The following is a 15,552-nucleotide window of genomic DNA, read 5'->3' as shown; positions in this document are numbered from 1 at the left end:
TGTTCAATTAACTGGTTAAACTCTTTACCCTGAGTTCTATTGTTTTGAATCTGTGAACGTGTCCAGGTGAGGAGGTCACTCTTTGTGGGGGAATGACCTTCCCAGCTCAGTTCCGTGTGGATGGCGCTACCTCATTGTTATTCGGAGACCAAGCCTCTGTTCGCGCATAACAGAAGATAGGTAGCGACGACATTCCTTCACACAATGTAGGATCCTGTGTTTATCACAAATCGAATCCCCCTTTGGTGTTGTATAAAGCAACGACCCTGGAGACGTCCTCTCCTGTCACCCTACGATCCATGGGTCGAGAAACACGCAAAGACCATTGGTATACTTTTACAACGACCCTTCTCTCTCGCATCTCATCATGAAGACGCTTTTCCTCAGCAAGTTCACCCCCTAGTCCAATATTTCTGGTTCAGTCCCACTAACAACCAGAAGCCTTCCTCCTCCTAGCCATTGTCGGCTCCACCCTGGCTTCCCCCAACATCAATTCCATCATGAACGAGGACGACAACTGCTCCATTCAGTGCGCTTGGGGTCATGGATGGTGTAAGAACTCGCCTTATAGTTACAGGTGCGATTCTAGTGGAAGGCTTGTGTACAGTACGAGCCACTCGGGCTGTAACAGCTACTGCTGGTGTGGTTGTGATCAGAGCTTGAAGTTGGATGGGGTGAAACCAACTCGATCAGGTAGCCACGCTGGGCTCTTGTTCGGGGGTATTAAGCTGTAAATCGAATACAGCGACCAAAATAAAGGAACGCATCACTTCTACATTAGTTCGTATACGATGAGCTTGGATCATACAGGGTCTCTGTATAGCGGGGGAGACAGGCGCATCGTGATTCACAAAGGTGGACAAAGGCTTGCCTGACCTCTACCATACCAATAGATCAAGCATTTTGGCTCACTTTTAACAAGTTTAGATACATACCCCAAAGAGTTCCACTCAAGTTCTGATCATGTAGTGTTTTCTATAACGGACATATCCCTGCGCACTCGTATCGGGGGGGTTTAGCGAGTGGTGACCGGCCCGGTATTCCTGAAAAACCTGGCTTCCCACGTCAAAAAAGCATCATGGAAATCAAGCCACTTGTGTAGTCGTCAATTTCAAGAGCATAGTAGCGATCCTTACACTCTTCAAGCGGACGTCTTGGTTGTGTCTCTTGCACGAGGTCATGGTCGACATTACCTACCCTATGCCAGATTCTATCCATTGTTACCGGATTGACCATCTCTGTCGCCTTGAAAAAGGCCTTTTGTCGGCTTTCTTGAACGAAATGGAGAGCAGGATGAACTGGTGAGCAGAAGGCGGTCCGCCCTTCCAGTCGACATGTTGATAACGCAAGTCGCACGTGTGGAAAATATCGTCTACCTAATCTCGTTTTCTACGAGGTCGTTGACGCCCAAAGTGCCCGCCAAGGCGGAAGATTATTTAGAGGAGGCTCTGCGAATTAATGAAAGCATGGTTCTACAGATTGGGTTCATGGCGCCGATTCAAGGTCCGGGAACGTAGGGTAGACTGGGGGAAATGTACGCCTAATAAACAGGGGTCGCTGTAGTCCGTGAAAGGTGTCTTGGCAATGACGATGGTCTTGAAATCAGGCTTCCCAAGGACAGAACTTGCCTCCAACGATGAGGCATATAAAAACAGGCTTGCCTTCAAGTAAATACGCTGGCTTCTTGGTGCTATCTGTGGCTTACAAGTACGAGGTTCGAATGACTCGCGTCGTTCATGTTGAAAAGTGGATCGGCCTGAGAAGCAAAACACTCGAGATTCGAAGGCTGCAATCCTCAGATCTCAGCCAGATGCATCGTGTGACAGGGCAACCCATTCATGATATGAAACCGCCAGACAGTTGGCAGCTCATATCAGTCCATCACGCTCTTGACTAAGAAGCGAACTGGGTGCGATGGTTGTTTAGTCAGGAATTGGAGAAATTGGAGAAGGGCCTGCATCTCGGGATTAAGCCGACCGTGTCGAGGCTTGGGTCACAAATTGGTCGCATCCTTCTGTCACCCCTTCCAAGTCTGTTGAAACGTTGTACCGTAACGAGATGATCAGTTCGCCACTTTGACAAGAGTCCCCTGAAGTGTTGACGCACCAAGAACCAACAGCAGTGAAATCGATGCCTGTCCCCTTGCTGACTGACATGCCACAGATAAAGAGCCTGGTGGTTTGTTAAACCGCGCACGAAGCACTCGCCGGGAACATGGAGCTTCGTCTTGCCCGTATCGACTTAACCGCCCCCATCAGACTCCAAGAAGACGATTAGCCTTTGACCGTCTTCCCCCCGGGGCGCCCTCTACCCCGAATCTTCCCATTAGGGCCCTGGGGAATTGGGGGAGTTGGAGAAACTAGGCGTTACTCTCGGCCCTTTCCCCACAGCAACATGCGACGGGTGCAGTCCGCGCCTGTGATGACACACACTGGCCCAACTCTTGCGACCCAAACAGAGCTGAGCAACCCCTGAGATGTGATTCAGATCCATGGCATTTCTGGAGCTGCGAACCCAAACATCACGATACTCGGCATGAAAAATCTCAAGGTGAGAAGCCCATCTTGCCCGCAGGGATGCAAGATGTAGACTGTGGAGCCCCTTCACAACCACAACCACACACACGCCGTGCCATGATCATAGCCCTCAGTACCACCCCCAAGAAGATCTGATGCGCTCCAATAGTCTGTCTCGAACGAGGCAGCCTCTTTTCTGCACCTTCTCGACGGCTTCGAGAATCAATCGGACAAGCACTCGGAGATGTCCCGGCGCCCGGCACACGGCACAAGGCGGCTCTGCGGGCAGCCACACGTGGGCGGCTCCGACTCCTGCGCGCGCTATAAGGTGACAGTGCATGAAGACGGCAGGGAACCCTGTCCATGATATCATTCCGGAATCATTCTCGCCGACTTCTTCTGTAGGCCAATTCGTTGCTCACCGTGGGCTGACCTTGATCCCTTTGAGGTGCTCCTTCCTCGTAATGTCCCAGGTGGCCGATCTGGGAACAATGGACAGGTACCACCGGGGTACCTGACGGAGGCTGACGGAGGCGGCTTCACTTCCACCAGACCGCGACAGAGACTTCACATCATCTCCCAGAAACATCACCAAACCCCCAACCATGAACCCCTGCCCTGGACGCCATCTTCCCTTCCGCGGCTTTTACCGGTAGCATTACCGGCTGGGCGCCCACCTTGGCTCGCAGCTGTTGGTTCGGGCCAAGTCATGAGGCTCGCCGATGAACCCAACACGCCATCCCACGACTCGAGGCCGCTATCTAAGCATGGTAACCAAGGAGGGCGATCCTGGGGACCCCGTCCATCCCCCCATCCTCCACCATTTGCGGTGCCCCGGGGCTAACGTCGACCAAAAACTGTGGATGACGTTTGGGACGACTTGACCGGCCCCATTCATTGCTTCAATATTATACGTGCGCTTCTACATACGCTCCACGCCTGTCTGTCCAAGCTGCGCGACCCTTGAGGCAGTCAGGATGCCGTCAAGTCTTTATAAGAACCAAGAGACACGGCGAGAGGGACAGCGTTTTGGGACGGCATCATCATCAATCTTCCTCTTCTTTGATCGAGTCTTTGAGTCTCTAGCCAGGAGACCAATTCTTCACCATGTATCGGATTTGGAACATCTACGGTGAGGCACTCCCCATCATGGCTTTGTCCATCAACTTGACTAACACGCCCCTTCAGCGCTTGCCGCCATTGGCACCATTGGCGGCATGCTCTTTGGCTTCGATATCAGCTCCATGAGCGCATGGATTGGCTCGGACCAGTATCGCGACTACTTTAACGACCCTGGATCGACTGAGCAGGGAGGCATCACTGCCTCCATGTCTGCCGGTTCCTTTATCGGCGCCTTGCTTGCCGGTGTTCTCGCTGACCGACTCGGCCGACGATATGCTATCATGATTGCTTGTGGTTTCTGGATCGCCGGTGCTGTTCTTCAGTGCTCCGCTCAGAACGTCGGCCACCTCATCGTGGGCCGCATCGTCAGCGGCCTTGCAGTCGGCATCACCAGTTCTCAGGTTCTTGTGTACCTCGCCGAGCTTGCACCCTCCGACATCCGTGGCCGTGTTGTCGGTATCCAGCAGTGGTCGATTGAGTGGGGTAAGTCCTTGACTCTAGTCTCAGCAAGCACCCTGACTGACAACAACAGGTATTCTTATCATGTACCTGATCTCGTATGGCTGCTCCATCAACGTTGACGGCCCCGCGGCCTTCCGCATTGCCTGGGGCATCCAAGCCATCCCCGGCTTCATTCTGCTCGGTGGCCTCTTCTTCTTCCCTGAGTCGCCTCGATGGCTCGCCCAGCACGACCGCTGGGAGGAGGCACACTTCAACCTTGCCCACCTGCACGCCGGCGGTGACCTTGACAGCCCTGTCATCTTGGCCGAGATGGAGGAGGTCCGCGAGGCTGTCCGCATCGCCCGAGAGTCCAAGGACATTGGATACCTCGGCCTCTTTGCTCCCGGTGTGTGGAAGCGCACCATGGTTGGTGTCAGCGTACAAATCTGGCAGCAGTTGCTGTAAGTCTGGCCCTTGATGATGCTTTGGTAACACGCTAACTTGGTTTTAGGGGCGGCAACGTCATGCTCTACTACCTCGTGTACATCTTCAACATGGCTGGAATGGTAGGTGATATCGACACTTCAATGAGAACATGGACTAACATAACAAACAGACTGGCAACGTTGCTCTGACATCCTCCATCATCCAGTATGTCATCTTCCTCGTGACAACTGGCGTCGTCCTGCCCTTCATCGACCGCCTTGGCCGTAGATGGCTTCTCATCATTGGTGCTGTCATCTGTGGTGTTCTCCACTTCACCAGCGGAGCTGTGATGGCTGTCCACGGTTACCCTGTCGAAAGTGTCGATGGTAAGTTTGTTGATATGTTCTATATTCCAGTAGCTGACACGGTATCAAGGCAACGAAATTCTCAAGTGGGCTATCCAAGGCAAGCCTGCTAAGGCCGTCATTGCTCTGGCCTACATCTTTGTCGGAGTCTACGGCCTGACCTGGGCCCCCGTTGCATGGATCTACGCCAGTGAGGTTTTCCCTCTCAAGTACCGTGCCAAGGGTGTCAGTCTCGCAGCTGCCGGAAACTGGGTGTAAGTCACTTCACAAGAGTTTAGCCGCACAACACTGACATAAATAGCTTCAACCTTGCTCTCGCCTTCTTCGTCCCACCCTCCTTCACCAACATCAAATGGCAGACGTACATGATCTTTGGCACCTTCTGTATTGCCATGACTTTCCATGCCTTCTTCTGCTACCCCGAGACATCGCGCAAGACCCTGGAGGAGGTCGACCTCCTGTTTGATGGAAACGTCCCTGCCTGGCGCAGCACCGTCGCGAGCGGAGGGTTTGATGAGAAGGTTGAGGAGGCCAAGCGTACTGGCGCCCTCAAGGGAGGAGATGATGACGAGGAGAAGACGGCTCACGCTGAGACCGCCTAATGTTAGCAATGTTTGAGGTTTGGTATTGTTTTTCAAGAGTGGCTAGGTAGGGCACGGTAGACTTTTCTTCAATACAGATGGTCAACGCTGCAAACAAGAACATTGAGCAAGAAAGTTGATCAGCTGCAAGCGTGCATGCGTGGTGTGACTCGTGGCTTGTTTGTATTGATGGGCACCTGACAGCGATAACAGATCCCTAGATGTGTTTGTCTACAATGAATATGGGTTGCAAAAGTGTTTGCACGACTTCATAGATAGGTACCTGTCTTGGTCACTTTGCATGTGTGTCTAACTGGGGCCGTAGCTGCTTGTTCAATCGACTCAACAGCCCCCATCACCCAATCCAATCCTCCATGTCGAAGGTTTTTATCACACAACTCTAAAGTCATAAGTTACTGTACAAGCAGCCAAAACTCACCTTGTCAGGCATAACTATGCCGCCAGTCCCAGCACAGGTTTCAGGCGCTCATGGTGATGGTGATTCACTGCACGCCGGTGAGAGGAGTGCTGTCAAACAAACACTATTCTCCTCCGAACACGCACACCAGACAGTCACGGATCTCTTCATCAATCTCCCAATCTCCAAAATTTGAGGGGTTGTGCTTTCTTCTCTCCCATAAATAAACCGTTATCCCACCTCCCTCTCCGCATTTCCACGGCTTCTTCTCTCCCCACTCCCCGGCTCAACTCTCCTCTTCGATCGCTCAACTCCTCGCGATCTCTATCTTCACCACAATGCCACCCCCTCCCTCCGGCAATCATCCTCTCTTTGACCAAGAGCTCATCAACTCATTCACCAAAAGAGAGAAGGCGTTTTACAAATGGTACTTGCGCACACAGGGAACGCGCAACAAGCTCACCACCGGGTTAGCGGTTAGCCAATCGCGCACCTTACACCCGCTTCCTCAAGGAGGAATGGCCCAACCCGCAAGATCTCAGCGATTACTTCAAATGGTCCAGGAAGTGGCTTGGTCGACACACCGACAGGGCGCGATACCGCATGTCCGACGATGAAATCTTTAATAAAGTTCGAGAAACCAACTTTGCCAGCAGTGAAGACCTGGCTAAATATTGCTAGACCATGGAGATGTCCAACAACCCTCTGCTCGTACTGGGCACAGCCAGACACGGAGGCAGCATTACCGGCTTTGCTGTCCCGCCCAACTCGACCTTTCTCTGGCCAACCTGGGACGAAGCCCGGTTGGACTATCCGGACGAGCCTGGCTTGATGCACGAGAGTCTCCTTGTCATTAACCTCAACGTTCCTGTCCAACCGACGGGGTTTCCGGGGGTCTTCACTCGACTTGTCAACCGGGCTTTTGTGTCTCACAATGGTCGATCGGTGCCGGATTCTACCCAATTTGATCCTAGCCAGACGCCGACCAACTTTGTCTTTGCGCAACTCGGAGAGCTCTGCGTCTTTGTCGGAGACTGGAAGGCAGCGCGAAACATGAGTGGCAATGGCGACGTTGATGGAGCATGGGAGCCCACTGGCTTCGGGGTGGTCGTTCAACTAGTGAGTCCAAGCAAGCACCCCTAGTGATCAATAGAGGGACTAACAACGCCAGGAAAGAAGTGCAGGGTAAATGCCCTCACTATCTCCAGCATGACTGCTAGATATTGATTCTCGGAGACTTTGGCGTTGATGAACAACAAGAAGCAGGGCATGCGGGTTGCGGATAACGAAGACGAGGGCGGCCATGAAACGACCCGGACATGAGCCAGGGGTTATGAGACCTCATGTGGGCTCGGAACTGATGTTTTGCTTTGACCTCTGGGATTTCCTATGTCTTTTCCTTTTCCACTACCCTGAGCAATTCGCTCCGGTAGCTCCGTAGTTTACCTAGGTATTCTCCGTAGAGCCTCATGACACAATAGATGATTGACACAAGACTGGAGCAAGGCTGCTGTGAAATTTATACATGAAGATAAAGCTCCCACGCTAGAACACCCACTGGCAGTTGGCTGCAGGTATCAGTGCTATGTACAAGGGCCCGACGAGGCTCGAGGTCAAAGCAGCCAGCTGCCCGACCTCATTCTACACGTGAATCCCAGCCGCTCAACTACCAGAATCTCCCTTTTACGCCATTTTATCTTCCTTTAAAAGTTGGAGTCGGCCTCGAACTTGGCGCCGGCCTCGACGCCGACACCGCTCACGGTGACGGTCTTGCCCGTCTTGCTGGTGATCTTGACATCGACAGAGTCGACACCGAAGCCAGCAGAGTTCTCGAAGAAGTTGTAGTCCTTGCGCTCAGTCTCCTGCCAGGTGCTGCCGCCGTCGGTGCTGACCTCGAGCTTGGTGACGGGCTCGTTGGCGTTGACGACCTGGATGGAGAACCAGTGCTGAGAGGTGCCCTCCTTGTTGTGCAGGTACAGGGGGGAAGTGATGCCGCAGCTGACGAACTTGTAAGACGTCTGGACGATGCCATCGGTGCCGCCGACGGCGGTGAAGGCGTCGGGGAAGAGATCGAGGTGGCCCTCCTCGCACTCGGGGCACTGGTCGACGATCTGGAGGAGTTAGCATTCGAGTTACTTGTAATAGGGGTGGTGCTTCTTACCATGGCCTTGATGGTGCCAGTGGGGCCAGTGACCTCAATGCAAGCACCGCAAGAAGCGGCATTGTTCCAGACGGCGCCAGAGAAGGCAGTTCCGTAGATGCCGGAGGGGAGAGTGTAGGTGGAGAACATGCAGTTTCCACCGGCGAGGTTACCACCGTAAAAGGTGGAGGATCCCGTCTTGGCTGAGCCGCCGAGATCCTCGGAAGCGCCAGATCCAGAGCCGGAGCCGGAGCCAGTCTCGGGGACGGAGCTGGCACTGGGGGTGGTGGGAGCCACCGAGGTGACGAGGGTGGTCTTGGGGGTAGTGTCCGAAACGACGGGGCTGTCTTGCTCATCGGGAGAAGGCTGCTCGACGGCGGGCTGAGAGACGACGGCCTCAGGGACGGCGGTGGTGCTCACAACGATGGCGCCGTTGTTGTTGTCGGGGACCTCGATGGCAGCAGGCTGGGTGTTGACTGGGGCCTCGAGGGCAGGTTGAGAAGAGTGCGAGTGTCTAACCTTGCAGGCTCGGCCCATGACAGCCGGGGCGGCGAGGAGAATGGGGAGGAGGAACTTCATGGTGATCGACTTAAGGGGGTACTATAGATGATTTTTCGATCCTGGAACTAGCCAAGGGATTCAGAGTAGCAGCGCACAAAAAGAGGTACACGAATAGATGAGTTGAAAGAGTGGTCGAGCTGAGAGATCGTCAAGAGCTCAACTACAGAAAAGAGTGACTGGTGAAGGAAGGGACTTGTTGAACAACACAACACTGCAGAGTTGAAGGAAGCGGAAGAGTCGGGATGTCTCGTCTTCTTCAACACGTCTTTTATTACGAGAGCAGCACCCCTGCTTGAAAGCCAATCTCGCTCATGTCAAGTACTGAGGCCATTCTGGTAGGGCTGACACAGGTTCATGATCCCTCCAATTTCAGGAACCCGCTCACACCTGTCAGACCGTGCAGGGACAGGGATGGTTGAGGCAGGGGTCCCGATGTGACAGAAAACGGTGGCCCTGGCCGGAAGTGGGAAGCAAAGTCCGTCCGTGGCTCGAGCAGTAGGGAGGCATCGAGTGTTGATAGGACGACGAGTCATCAGATTTTTTTCAATCTGAAAAATACGGGCACAATTTACTCCGGGGCACAGCATCCTTGGCAAAGATGCCGAGGTTAGAGTAATAAACTGTCGGTTGTAAATGAAAGATAGATTATTGTTACATCGTCTGAGCGAGTTTTGCGCAAGTTTTATTGTTACCGATTCATTATATATTTCGTCACCTTTTTCTCGAGAATGTTTTGGCGTGAAACTGTCGATCTGGAAACGCCAAGACTGTGCTCGTTTTACCTGGACGGAGATCATGTCATGTCTTGGCTCATATAGGTCAAGGGTGCAGTTTCGTCGAGTTTCGAGGTAGGCTGATTGTCATCTATGTGTTGTCCGTTCGTCGGTATATTCGAGAAGCATGTTTTGGGTTGGGGATTGTTGAGGCTGTATCGTATGTTGCTCGACAGAGGATAGTCAGGAGAAGTCGGGGGATAGTCGACTTCTTTTTCCCCGGAAAAATAGTCGGGCATGTTATTGTTTGAGATACTTCATCTCCTATCCCTCAACGCCCATCCCTTGACCTTGGGTATCGCACCTCGAAGTTGATGCCTGGTGTTGAACATCTGGCCTATCGCTGACAGCAGCGTGAAGTTACGTCACTCGGAATTATGCATAGTGAACTGTCCCCAGAGGGCATTGACGTTGACATCAACATTGCTTCGTATATATACGCCCCTTACGCACCATCTCTAATAAATGCATTCCGGTCAGCACTTTACAGAGTGAGCCAACCTTCCAGTGTCTCTGTCACGCACATCACTGGTCATTATGTGACGCATCCATCCTGATCGAGTATCTTTTCGGCCCATGTCGTACCCTGGTCCATGTTCCTTGTTACACGCGGATGTAACGGGTCCGCGAACCATGCTCGAGGCCAACTACCCACATACTTCAGGGTGGGTGCCTTCGGCAGCAGCCTGCAACTTGAACTTGACTATTCGACGGATGCTTACTCTTGTACATGTATCCTAGTGTAAGAATCACATAGTAAAAGGGCTTCATGGATGTGTTAGAATGAGGCTTATATAATTGGTCAGAAAGACAGATGGGAATCTCGGAATGACGGCCTTGGTGACATGCACGATACCCAAAATGGCATGTCAAATATCGGTTCTCATCATCTAATGCACTTTAGAGGCGCATGCATATCGTGTACGAAGCTGTGAGCACTAATACGTGTTGATTGGTCAGTCAAGGCTTGAAGCCCCTGAAAGTTGCATCTCGCCGGTCATCAACTTCATTTCTATTAATTCAACGTCAAGTTTTCTCACTGAATTGTATCTCGCGCGATCTGTATGCCAACAAGATTCATCGTGAAACAGCTTGCGATTGATCAACCGCGTCGCTCAGCAGCGTTCTATTCCCATCTATGAACCCAAGGCAACGAAAAAGGGGAATCCGTCACATCTAGACCTCCTTGGTTCTAAGCTCCTCGGGGAGGAGAGCGACCTTCTCGTTGAAGAGCTTCTCGGCGTCAGCCCATACGCGGGAGGTCTTGCGCTCGTTAAGAGTCAGAAGAGACTCCTTGAGACCCTCGCTAAAGGCCTCGCTGGCCTCGCGGGGAAGCATCGAGGGGAGGTGGTCGATGCTGATGACGGACAGAGGGCTGGTGTTCTGGTCGTCCTTGACGGTGACGGGGACGGTGGGGTCGTCAAAGGTGGTGTTGATGGAGTAGATGGGGATGGGGTTGTGGGGGTTGGTGGTGTCGCAAGAGACGTCGATGACGACGCTCAGCTTGCGGCCGGGCTGGGAGAGAAGCTCGTCGTTGACGAAGGGAGGGATGGGCTTGGAGAGGTAGATCTATTACCAATTAGCTTTATGTGTCCTTGCAACTCTCGCAGTGACACGGGGGTTCTTACAGCGTTGAGGAAGATGTCGTGCTGAGCAATCTCCTCATAAGGACCCTCTCGTGCTTGAGTTTCCTGGATATCCCAACGGGTAATGTTCTCCTCAGGAATGCCAGCCTTGAGGAACAGGTCAACGGCACCTCTGCCACATCGGCCAAGCGCACCAAGAACCATGGCGGTAGGCTTGCGGCCCAAGGCCTTCTCTGCAGATGCGAGGTCCTCGCGGATCTGGTTCACGAGCTCCTCCTCGTTAAGGTAGTATCCACGGCCGTCAGTGAAAGTGCCCACGGAGGGAAGCTTCTCGCCGGGATGAGCGAGCTGCCATTGAAGCGTCTTCAGGCCAAGTGCAGCACCAGTGAAACCAGCGTGGAAGCCAAATGCGGACCTAAGGTTCGTTAGTTCGGGCTTTAGAACTTTGTTGCAGAGTTAATAATGCTGGATTAAACTGCTTCACATCTCCTAGAGATGGGGGAGTCTGAGTAGGAAGTCTTAGGAGGAAGTCTGAGTTGCCTTGCCAAAAGAACACATTTCTTGAGACAGATGCGCATTGCCAAGAGGCAGCCCTCCTTGATAGAGAGGCAAGGGGTTCGGGGGGGTTCCTTCTTGTAGAGGCAGAGTTTCATAGAGGCAGAAGCTGAAGGCCCTTCGCCTGCAGGCGAAAGGAGCTTTTCCTTCGACAGAGGGTTCAGGAGCGCTGCTCTCATGAGGCAGAGACTCCTTAAAAGCAGAGAGGGAGGAGGGCAGATAAGTAAATGGAGAGGCAGAGACACTCTTTAAAGGCAGAGGGGTAAAGAGATAAAGAGGCAGAGAGGCAGAGTGAGGGGTAGACTCGTTCAAGGCAGAGGTTTCTCAGAAGAAGATCCACTTAGGAGAAGATTTTCCTCCAAGGTTTCTCTTCGTATGCAAGCCGGAGCTCTCGAGTGGTTTCCGTTCAGTAGAGACCAAGACTTCTCGGGTTCTCCTCTCTAGTGGCCGATGTTCAAGGCTCCTCAATGTAGACTCGGAAGGAGAGGCTGTTCTGCAGCAGAGGCTCATTGGAGACCGGGACGTAAGGCGTCTCCTCAAAGAGAAAACTTCAAGGCTCCTTCAAAGCAAAAGCTCGAGGCTCACTAGAGGCAAAAGCTCATATGCAGGAGAGGCTCGAAGATCCTCAGAGGCAGGGACCAAGGTTCCTCCTCTCGTTGGGGCCAGGGCCTTCGCGTAAAGGGACTCTGTCGCGATAAAGAGACTCTTTGAAGAGAGTGTTACCCTTTCAAAGTTTCCTTTGAGGCAGAAACTTCATGAAGGGAGAAGCCAAAGGTCCCCCAAGCATGAAGCCAGGGTTTTCCTGCTCATAGAGCCCAGTCTTCGCATGAAGGAGCTCTCTGATGATAAAAGATCCTCATGAGCGTTTCCTCCCCAGGAGAACTTTCTCCTCGTGCGAGCTTCCTCCGGCTCCTTGGAGGTAAAGGTCAAGAGCTCCCTTGGCATGAAAGCCAAAGCATGTCCGGTGTCTTGCCAATGTCAACCACGCTAAAAGGAGCGAACCCTGTGGTGATTTTTGAGGCCATTACAATCGGCCATGGCGTCATGTAACTGCCCAACCTTGACCTCAAAGCCTTTGGCAAGAGACTTGCATGCCGCTGTCTCCAAGTTGGCCTCCTCGACGAGCGCAAGCCCGTTCTTCCGCTCCCAAGCCTCAGCCCTCTCTTAGCATGAAAGCCAAGGCATACAAGCCAGGGTTTCTCAGAGATAGAGGTTGTCCTACCCCTCTCTTAGAGGCGAATTAGGTCTCTCTTCTCGAAAAGGGACTTCCCGTCTCAAGATTTCTGGAGTATTGGGAGCAGGGGTAAAGGCAGAAACCTCAACACCACAACGGCATCAAATCCAATGAAAATAGCACAATTAAAAGAGACTTACACTCTCCGACCATGCTCGTCGTTTAGGAACTCCAAATCGTAGAGGACAGAGCCGCCACGAGGGAATCTGCTCAAAACCTTCTCCCATCCTCCTTGGTTCTGTAGAGTGTTAGCTCAGGGGAGGTGTGGACGAAGCCGGAGGTCGGACCTTGTAACAGTGGGCGAAGGACTGAACCAAGTTAGCAAGAAGAGATAAAGAGTTCTATGGAGTTTGGCATACAATGTGGTCGTTCTTGAGAGGGAAATCCTCCTCAGGGATCTCCTTGAGACCAAGGATCAGAGTTCCAGCAGGAGCTTCGGGCCACGAGCCGGCAGGGATGAGAGAGGCGCCAGCGGCCTCATACTCGGAGTCTTCGAAGATTCGCTTGAAGTTGGGGTCGGTGGAGGAGCGCTCGACCGAAATAGGATAACCAGCATCCACGAGCGTCTTGATGACGGCGGGGGAGAAGGAACGGTGCTCGAGGGGCTTCTCCTCGGCACGGAGAAGGATGGCTGGGTAGTCAGACATGCTTGCGACTGTGTTCTAAAGCTTCGGGAGCTGTTAGCAGCTTGAATTGAGTTGTTGCGACCGGTTCGCGAGGGTGAGGTTCGGAGAGAATGTTGAGGGTATCACGGAGGGGCAGACACTAAAGACGGAGGGGTAGAGCCGAGGAAGAGGTCAATTGAAGCGGATGAGAAGAATGAAGAGGAGAAAAAAAGGAGGACTCACAGATGGGAGAGGTAGAGCTTTTGTATACACGTAAAGTCGAACGATTCTGTGCCTGCCAAGCTTCAATCGTGGGATGTCTTGTGTGCTTGAGTCACAGAAAAAGTGTCAGTCTGGAATGGGATGCGGGATCGGCCTCAAGCACGTACTCACAGCGGCGAAAAATGGCCCCGCTCCCGCTCCCCTGGCCTTGAACCCCGCGGTGGGGGTAGTTCCTCTTTGGGCTTAGTGGGGTGCAGCAATTAATCTAGATTCTGTACTCCGTACATCATCTTTCCAAGATTCGCGCCTCGCGATACAATACCAACTCAACTCAACTCCTTCTAATATTCCCAATACTCCCCAGAGACCTAATACTCCGGTTTCACGACATGACTCACAATCCCCTTGATGGAATTGTATATCTCCCCTCCACCGCCCCCAGCACGACAAAGAGCCGGTCGCACAGTGAACCTTTCACTCGCAGCAGACCCATTACTCGTCGCAAACCTGATCCGTGGCCTTGACTCGGTACCATGCCTTTCCGGTGGGTAGTACGCCAGGTACCACTTCATCTGGCCCGAGAACAGCCGGTCGAGGGAGGCGGAGTTGCGGACAATGCTCAGCAGGGCTTTGAGATAGAGCGTATCTTTCGCGGCCGATGTCGAGAGAAGATCTCCCAATGCACCACCCAGCACTTCCATGATCTTGTTCACCCGCGTCTCTGCCATTTCTTGCAAGCCCGCCATGTCAAAGAGATTCGTGCTCAGAGCCTTCCAGTGGTGGTAGAGACGTTGAAATCGTTCATCGTCCTGTTCAGGACTCTCCATGAGAGCGCTGCCTATGAACAATTGTAAGCATGAGGTTTGACGAAAGCCATCCTGCACATACCTAACTCAGAGAGAAGATCACCGTGCCGGCCACCCCAGGCGATGGGCACTTCGTTGGTGGAGCTTCCAAAGATTTGCTGGTACAGCAACCTCCATATCAGGGCTTCTATCAACCAGTGCAGATGCTTCGAGTCGGCTGCGATCTTCTTGTAGCTGGGGGCGATCTCTGAGAGTTTCTTCTTGTTCGTCGCCATCCACTTTCTCTCTTCTTCCGGTCCACGTTCTTGAGGTAGCCCCTGACAAAGTTGCTGATCTCGTGAGCCAGATCGTTCCAGCCGTTGATGAGGTCTTCCTCTGATCGCAGAAGCACCAGAGCAGGTGGCATATCTGCCGCCTTGGCCGCTGCATCCGCCGCCTTCTTTCGCATGAATGCGAGACTCTCTTCCTTTTTCTGGAGTTCGCTCTTCAGATGTTGTATGAGCTCATCCTTGTCGTCGAGCTGTTGTTGGAGTTCGCTCAGTTTCTTGTCTGTGTCTCCAGCATTGATCTGGACATCGAATGTGCCAGACTCAACAGGCCCCAACTTTGGGGGAGATGCTCGGTCATCGTCATCCCCCATCGTCGCATTGATCTGGCTAATGACAGGATCGCTATGATTCGGAGATGCTAGAATTCTTGCGGTGATTCCTTCGCTGATGTCCTCATCATCCTGGTTGGTCTTCCCAGCAGCTGTTCTCGGGGGAATCCTCTCGCCGGGTCCTGAGATGGGTTCACCCTGCCAGTGTCGACGTTTAGATGGTGGATGTGCGAACGAGTTGCTCCGCATTGGGCGACCACCTCTATTCAGCTTATTCGGATCTCTAGCTCCATTTACGGGGGGTTCAATCTGTCCTTGATGGTCGTATTTGGTGTTGGCTTTGTCGTTGTATCTCCTCGCGACATTCGTTGCATTTCTGAACATCGATCTAAAGATCGATGGCATCCGGCTGGGTTCAGCGGATTGTGATCGTACTCCATTAGTCGCTGCTTTGGGGATGCGTTCCCTTCCCGGTCTATCGTGTTGTTGAGGCTGCGACGCCCCAGGGCTCATTGGGGGTGAGGTGCGAGGGGACTCAGGCCCGGGAGCCTGCTTCTTCATCTCATCTCTGCTGGTGGTCTTCATGTTGATCTTGTCCATACT

General features: G+C 52.9%; 4 protein-coding genes across 4 annotated transcripts; 2 read left to right on the top strand and 2 right to left on the bottom strand.

Annotated features, from left to right (window-relative positions):
* Positions 1–3,623: 3,623 nt before the first annotated feature.
* Positions 3,624–5,472, top strand: MRS44_007256 (uncharacterized protein; the record flags this gene model as incomplete). The annotated part of the gene is made up of 7 exons (XM_046282905.2): positions 3,624–3,648; positions 3,705–4,121; positions 4,171–4,540; positions 4,591–4,645; positions 4,696–4,891; positions 4,941–5,124; positions 5,172–5,472. The coding sequence occupies 7 exons, from the start codon at positions 3,624–3,626 to the stop codon at positions 5,470–5,472; spliced, it is 1,548 nt and encodes a 515-aa protein (XP_046129212.1).
* Positions 5,473–6,207: 735 nt separating this feature from the next.
* MRS44_007255 (uncharacterized protein) lies at positions 6,208–7,012 on the top strand (the record flags this gene model as incomplete). Its single annotated transcript, XM_065620462.1, has 3 exons — positions 6,208–6,338; positions 6,433–6,499; positions 6,551–7,012. 3 exons carry the CDS (start codon positions 6,208–6,210, stop codon positions 7,010–7,012), a joined length of 660 nt encoding a protein of 219 aa, XP_065476534.1.
* A 560-nt stretch (positions 7,013–7,572) lies between these two features.
* MRS44_007254 (uncharacterized protein) lies at positions 7,573–8,588 on the bottom strand (the record flags this gene model as incomplete). The annotated part of the gene is made up of 2 exons (XM_046282908.2): positions 7,573–7,980; positions 8,031–8,588. The coding sequence occupies 2 exons, from the start codon at positions 8,586–8,588 to the stop codon at positions 7,573–7,575; spliced, it is 966 nt and encodes a 321-aa protein (XP_046129214.1).
* Positions 8,589–10,519: 1,931 nt separating this feature from the next.
* MRS44_007253 (uncharacterized protein) lies at positions 10,520–15,534 on the bottom strand (the record flags this gene model as incomplete). The annotated part of the gene is made up of 7 exons (XM_065620461.1): positions 10,520–10,912; positions 10,972–11,344; positions 12,859–12,956; positions 13,078–13,380; positions 13,944–14,383; positions 14,434–14,568; positions 14,631–15,534. 7 exons carry the CDS (start codon positions 15,532–15,534, stop codon positions 10,520–10,522), a joined length of 2,646 nt encoding a protein of 881 aa, XP_065476533.1.
* Positions 15,535–15,552: the final 18 nt, after the last annotated feature.

This window comes from Fusarium solani (genome assembly GCF_023522795.1).
Source record: "Fusarium solani strain SB1 chromosome Unknown bctg00000004, whole genome shotgun sequence".
NCBI classification, from domain to species: domain Eukaryota; kingdom Fungi; phylum Ascomycota; class Sordariomycetes; order Hypocreales; family Nectriaceae; genus Fusarium; species Fusarium solani.
The sequence above is the reverse complement of the archived record's forward strand: the minus strand, read 5'-3'. Positions and strand labels throughout refer to the sequence as shown.